General features: G+C 37.6%; 1 protein-coding gene across 1 annotated transcript; it reads right to left on the minus strand.

Moving 5' to 3' along the window:
• Positions 1-4,664: 4,664 nt before the first annotated feature.
• LOC112058387 (silk gland factor 1) lies at positions 4,665-7,164 on the minus strand. The gene has a single exon (XM_024099181.2). It carries the CDS (start codon positions 7,117-7,119, stop codon positions 6,109-6,111), a length of 1,011 nt encoding a protein of 336 aa, XP_023954949.1. The 5' UTR covers positions 7,120-7,164; the 3' UTR covers positions 4,665-6,108.
• Between the last annotated feature and the right edge of the window lie 684 nt (positions 7,165-7,848).

Below are 7,848 nucleotides of genomic sequence, written 5' to 3' on the forward strand. Positions count from 1 at the left end.
GTACCTAAAAATTTATCCGGAACCCATAGTGGGCGAGTCTAAATCGCACTTCTCCGGCTTTTTGTTACAATATCGACCTCATAGCGCCAGGTATTTTTAGGTATTGTTTAGACCGGAAGGGTTAAGCCTTTTTAATATTATCTACTATTGTGTTCATGGGAATTTTTATGACAATGTGTTAATTCCATAGTGCAAAGTCTTTAAGGTAGATTAATGCCTATTTAGTTACATGTTGTTGGTTTTAAAGTAAAAATGTAAATATAAATAAAGTGTTAAGTAATATTTTACTAATATACCTACTAGGATACTAATGTTGAATTGAAAAAATATGATAAATTTTGAGTCTTGTACTTATTATCGTTATAAGCAGTTAAAAAAATTTAGAACGTTTCAAATTACCTAATCCTTTCCAACTACCTGCTAATATTATAGACGGGAAAGTTTGTACGGATGTTTGTTACTCTTTAACGCCGCAACTACTGAACCGATTTGGCTGAAATTTTAAACGAAGATAGACAATACCCTGGATTAACACATAGGCTACTTTTCATCCCGGAAAATCAATGGTTTCCACGGGATTTGTGAAAAATAGAAGTCACGGGCGTCCGCTAGTAAACCATAATTTGTTTTGGAAATCTTTTAAATTAAAATCGATGTGTCTGAAGAATCATGTCTGAAGTGTGAATAAAAAACATTAATTTTTGTAAACTTAATTTTATTTAACTCTGGAACTAACAGATGATATCATAAGTGACCTATCTAGGTCCGAGTAAAACATTCATATGTATTTATCGCTACAAGAATGAATTTAGCATTACTAATTATGTTTACATAAAAAATGGGCGTTCGGCAAACGTATGTGAAATACGAGTAGATAAATATCTTTTTAACTTATTAATTATATTTTTTTTTAATTTTCTTGCCATTACATCATTAATACTATTAGATACACCATTTAGTTATTCTAGTATAATATTGAAGTGCAATTGATTTGGAAATTAAAGTATATATAATCTACACTAATATTATAAAGCTAAAAGATTTGTATGCGGGTGAAAATGAAAGGTTCTGCTATTATTTAATAAAATGGTACAAAATACGTATCAAACTTGTAATTTTTATAGGAATAATTAGCTTATTTCCAAAAGTTAAATATCTTTTCTTTTTTTATTCTTTACAAGTTAGCCCTAGACTAGAATCTCACCTGATGGCAAGTGATGATGCAATCTAAGATAAAAGCGAGCTAACTTGTTAAGAGTAGGATGAAAATCCACACTCCTGTCGGTTTCTGCACGATATCGTACCGGAACGCTAAATCGATACGTGTTTGTCGGTAGGGTGGTAACTAGCCATGGCCTCCAAGCAGCTAAAATAACACACCAATACTCGCAGGGCATGCAAAAACCACTTCAAACATGTTAAGATAGCGTAGGTGCTGTTAGCCTAAAACCTGATTACAAGGAGTTACTTATATTACACAAAATTTTGAAGTTTTTTACTCTGTGGCTAAAACCAGCATGACTTTAGAGAGACCGTAAACTCAAAGAGTAGTTGTAGATAATTATGTACTCTACTAGTTGAGATCTACTGTATGAACTGGATCTGCGAATATTCTGTGATATTATTTCGTCGTCATCAACCCATATTCAGCTCACTGCTGAGCTCAAGTCTCCTCTCAGAATGAGAGGGGTTAGGCCAATAGTCCACCACGCTGGCCCAATGCGGATTGGCAGACTTCACACACGCAGAGAATGAAGATAATTCTCTGGTATGCAGGTTTCCTCACGATGTTTTCCTTCACCGATTGAGACACGTGATATTTAATTTCTTAAAATGCACACAACTGAAAAGTTGGAGGTGCATGCCCCGGACCGGATTCGAACCCACACCCTCCGGAATCGGAGGCAGAGGTCATATCCACTGGGCTATCACGGCCTTCTCCACTGGGCTATCACGGCCTTCTGTTACTTCTGTTGTTGTGATATTGTTTACAATATTCATTTTTGTTTCATCAAAAACAGTTTAAATATTTGATGGAAGTAGGCACATTTTGCAACAGTTAATAATGAAAAAAAATAGATAATTTATTTACCTATTCTTCGCAAAAGTCAGACATATCCAAGAAACAACGATTTTTAGACTGCAGAAAATTCCTACGTTTTATTTATTCTTTAGGATTTTTTGACTCTAAACATTTATTGTTCAATTTGTAATGTGTAAAATGAAATGATTTGTAAACTAAATCATCGTTTAATTATTACTCATAATTTAATTCCCGTTGATTTTGCGTGAAAAGGTAACAAAGATATAGATTTCATACTTAATTTATTATGAAACACGGCTAAAACTCACGTGATGCAACGTCGTACAACCTATGTCTGACTTAGTTTTGCATACTCCGAAGTAAAATCACGTGAGTTTTAAACATTTTTCATAATAAAATATTATGTATAATACTTACGATCGTTTTAAGTAGAAAATTTCAAACTTAGGTATAAAATTTTAACTTATCTGACATTAACAATTAGATCATCACATTTCCGCGATTGCGATGTTTCACTTCAGGACACTCTGATCTGAAGCTTTTTTTCTTACTAATTGCAGAAATATTTGTATTTTTCAAAAAAAAACATGTGCACAATTTTAATAATAGGCAACAAACAAACAATAAAACTATTTCTGTTGACACTCTACAAATAGACATGACTATTTGCAAGCCCACAATTACTAATAATATGTGAGCATGTGGGCACTCAAATGTCCTGCAGCGGGAGAGTTGTTTTTTTTTTATTATAAATTTTTAATAGTGTTTTGTTTTATATTAAAAATATTGTTAAAAATTAAAAAAAAGGATAAACAAATAAATGAAGGATAAGCATGTACATGTTATAAAATTTGAAAAATCTGTCCTCACTAAAACCTACCTAAAAGTACCTACTGGTATATTTACCATCTACTTAAATACGAAAAACAATTTAATTACTAATAATAACGATGTTTTGTCTGAGAGGTATAATTATGGGTTTTAATGACGGTATTTTTAAAATATTTTTTAGTTAAATCGCTAAAAAGATGAGAGCTCAAAACACAGTACCTACTATTTTTGCAACAACGTAATTTTGAGGATCTCAAAATGTGTAACCTTCATTAAATCTTCATAAACTGTAGAGTGACAAACTTGAAAAAGCTTTAACCTAATTAAATAAAATTTCAATTAAATTCAATAAAGCTTCGGCCTTAACTTTCACAAACTTGAATTTGTGCTTTAAAAAGTGACTTGATGATTTATCCCAATTTCCTTACTTATGCACTGCTGTATCCAAAAAATCTGATTGAATTATTTATTGTCCCTAACTTTCTAAATTAGAAAATTTGAGACTTACAATTACAATTTAAGCATTTTTTTTAATTTAATTCCGTGTTAGTTACCGTATCTGATCTTTAACTTAAAAACATTTATAAATAAGTGTTTAACAGGTAATTTTGCTTGTTTGTTACGCTTTCACGCCCTTACTACTCAACCAAACATCGTGATGTTTTTATATATAAACGTTTTATGGAATAGATGAGAAACCTTTACCTTTGGTCAAGAAAGTGTTATACATCTCCCGAGGAAATAATAATAACTTCTAAATAATAAATATTATTTGATAAAATACCAAAGCTTCCAAACGACTGCCTTGAGGTCACCATTGACGGTCAATTGTTCTCACGTTTCTGAAAAGCAAACGGCAGTACCACGCGGCATACTATAGAAGTCATGTACGCAGTGACCAACACACGATCAATTATATGGGTGCTACAGAAACGTGAGAATAATTGACAGTTTGTGGCTAGCGTTAAATAAAGACTATTCGTTAAAAAATGAATTTTACACCACGACGTTCATAACCAGAAGGAGGCCACATCTGCAAGGTTGTTTACGACTAATTCAAGGCGATTCACTTTAACAGACGTAGGTATTTAAGACGTAGGTATGTATAATGTACATACTATTAAGTATATTTAATTTAGTATACTGACACTAACCTGCGAACGACACGAAACCGATTATTACATTTTTAAGACGTGCGCATATAAACTAGTAGAATAAAAGAGTAAATAGGATTTTAAGAAGTTTTTTCTTTCAAAATCTGATTTGGTAATCTTCGTAGCACTTATTCATATTCAAAAATTATTTTGATTAAAACGAAAAACGTATAGTGTGCAAGATTTTTTAAATATCGGTTCATTATTTTAACACTAATTCTGATTCAACTGTCTTTTGACACTTCGATATTTGTAAGGGTAACATAACAAGCATACAAATCTAGAACTAGTAGTTTGTATTTAAATTTATTGAATTTTCGCTCTAACCTATTACCGTAGCACGTAAAGAATTATAGCCCTCACAAAAGTTGTCTTAACCAATCACAGCGCTTGCAGTAATATAATGCGACTGAAACGAATAGTCCAATCAGCATGCGTTGTTCATTTGTGCAAAAACGCAAGTAAAATTTATGTGTGCTTATCAATTCGTGACGATTTTTAAAAACACAATTCCATATTGGTAAAATTTTGCCCATTTCATTTTTAAAAAACAGGATAAGAATCATGTCGAGTCGAGTCAGGACGATGTCATAAAGAATTTTCAGATTACTGGAAATAAAATGCGAAAATAATAGTCTAGTTTAACCCACGATTCTTTATTTTAATATAAACAATATATCTATATTTCCCTAATCAAACTTAAACATAATAATATCATGTCATATTATGTTTATTTTACTATTTTAGAAAGAAATTCATGTTATGTTCGAATGCATTCAAATAAATTTAATTAATTATATGGTGTTCGTAAATAAAATAACAAATAAATTACTAAATTAATAAATAATTATATTTTTCTCATAATTACACGCGAAATACGACTCACATACGTTTGCCAAATATAATATCATAACATTAAAGATGCTAAATTGACACTTGCATATAAATATATATTTCAATGGAATGTGCAGAAGCATAGATAGGTACCCTCTTTACACCAAAACACCATTATTTAGAAGATATATCTTAAAGTATTTATATGTACAAACTTAATCAAACTCCTAAATGCGATGGTCATAGGATAATTTCGTTTTTCTCCTATCTATTCATTATAATTACCTATTGCCTATATTTATTTATACACATTTGTTACACAGACATTGCACTGTTCATTTATTTCGATATGAAATCACTTCTAGCGCATTCTTATACCAAATCTTTAAAAATAAAATAAAATGTACTTATGAATATATATTTACAATAAAATAAGCGACATTAAATAATAGTATCTCATCTTGTGCAAAAGGAACGGTATAAAATTTCATTTACTATTTAAATACATATTTTATTTTATGTTAAACAACTTTTTAATTTATTTTTTTCAGTGAAGTAAAATTTTCTTTACTTTGTTATTAAGCAAGTATTATACAATATATTATCTACAAAATATAATATTTAAGATGAATGGGTAAAGAACAATCCAAGTAAAATAATATTGCCACTATATTAAGTTAATATTTTGTTTATGTTTAAACAAAAGATTTCAACGCGCGCACGTTGCATTTATCGGAATAGGAAATTATGATAAGGGCGATATCGATCGTTTTATCGCCGCGATTACGAGCATTATGTCACACGATGCGATCATTGTTTTGGGCGGAAAAGCTTTGTTTATTATGCTGATTATGGTAAGTTTTAAGTTTATCCCAAAATAAATTCAAGAAGATGAGATCGAAGAAGCTTCATCGCAACATTTCTCGCTATAAAATTTTAGGTCAGTAAGCACTTTTAAAACGAGTATTTCATGATTATTTCTAATAAGATTTGGTATACGAATGGTTATCAGTTCAGAGGACTCGCGAGAACACCGTCGGTGGAGTCCCACAGTTCGAGTTAGGCCTAACTTAGCCGCCGCCCGCCGTCGAGTGACTACCTACTGATCAAAATTATCACACGACGGATCAAAATCATTAAAAATATGTACACAATATACATCGGGCGGGCGGCGTATCACAAGAACACAACACGCTCACGTGAGTCCGGGCGGCGAGGCGGGCGCGCCTACGCCAGCGGGTACTGTCACAAGGGCGGCTGCGCGTGGTGATGGTGGTGGTACAGCGACGACTGGTAGTAGTTGTCGGCGGGCGCGTGCCCGTAGCCGTAGTTCACGTCGTACATCTTCAGCTCGGCCTTAGAGTCGGCGCCCGGCAGCAGGCGCGTGATGCTGAAGGGGTGCGTGGCGGGCGCGTACCCCGCCGGCTCCTGCTTCAGGTGCGCGTAGTGCTCCAGCGCCAGCGGCGTGTGCTCCGGCAGGCACAGCTCGGGCGCGTGCAGCTGCGCCAGCAGCTCGTCGCGCATCTCCTTGTCCTCGGGCGGCGGCTTGTCGTGCGCCAGCTCGCGCTTGTCGTGCCCGTGGTGCGTGTGCGCCGCCTTCTGCGCCTGCCTGATCGTTTCTTTCTTCTCGTCTTTGAACCGCTTCTGGCGCCGCAAGAAGCAGCCGTTCTCGAACATGTTCCCGCTGTCCGGATGCAGCGTCCAGAAGGAACCCTTCCCCGGCTTGTCCGGCGTCCGCGGCACCTTCACGAAGCAGTCGTTGAACGACAGCGAGTGCCGTATCGAGTTCTGCCAGCGCTGCTGGTTCTGGCGGTAGAACGGGAACAAATCCATGATGAACTGGTAGATCTCGGACAGCGTGAGCATGCGCGACGGGTTGTTCTGGATCGCCATGGTGATGAGCGAGATGTAGGAGTAGGGCGGCTTGGCGTGCGTGTAGGAGCGGCGGTACGTCTTGTCGTTGCGCGCGCGCTGCAGCGCCGACGTGGGCGACGCGGCCTCCTGCTCGCGCGGCAGGCTGCCGTAGGGCGCGCCGCCGCCCATGCACGACGCCATGGTGCTGGGCGGCGAGTAGCCCACGCCGGGGGAGCCCATGCACGAGCCGCCGGCCACCATGTTGTTGGCGTACAGGTTGGGGTAGGGCTGCGCCGGCATGCAGCCCATGCCGTTGACGTAGGGCGGCGCGAGCCCCGGCGACAGCGACGAGAGCGCGGCGGACGTCGGCACGTCGCCGTACGACAGCTTCTGCGAGATCATGGCTAGCGCATCACCCGCGCGTGCACGCCGGCCAGGGCAAACACTCGCACTGATTGAAAGAGTAAATAGAGGCCGGGGGCCCGCGCGCCCCTCCACCGGGGGCCGGGGGCGTGGCCGCGCGCCGCCGGCCCCCTGCGCGCGCACCGCCCCCCGCGCCCCTGCGCCGCCCGCCCGCTAATAATACCGCAGCTCCGAGAGATAAAAACATGGAATAATCATAAGTGCGTTAGCGGCGACGTGTAGTTGTGTGAAGCTCGAGCCGACGCCGACGGCGCGGTACCACTGCAGCATACAATTAGCTTTAATTGACGTTTTTGTGTTTAAGTGCTCAAGTTATATCCATACACAAGCCATTCCGATATTTTAATGACTCTGTTTGTTAGGAAAATTCGACGTTTTAAAGCTCTACGTTGAGCGTCTCGTGAAAACTTACGGACGACCTAATTGTATTCGGTTGGCACGTCTAATTATTGTGATTATTTCTTATAAAAAAACAGGTTCTAAGGTACCTAAGTCAGGTCTATATACATATATCAAGCCTATTTTACGAGTAGAGTATTAGGTTTAATATACTGAGCGTATAGGCCGATTTAATTGCCTATGCTACGTTTAATAGTATTTTAATGCGTACGTATAGTAGCAGTAAAGTAGTAGCATGTACTTTGTAGATTAGTAAGTATCTACAACAATACAAATAACAATCCATCTAATTACCTTGTAGGCCCAATG

This window comes from Bicyclus anynana, chromosome 21, assembly GCF_947172395.1.
Source record: "Bicyclus anynana chromosome 21, ilBicAnyn1.1, whole genome shotgun sequence".
Taxonomy (NCBI): Eukaryota; Metazoa; Arthropoda; class Insecta; order Lepidoptera; family Nymphalidae; genus Bicyclus; species Bicyclus anynana.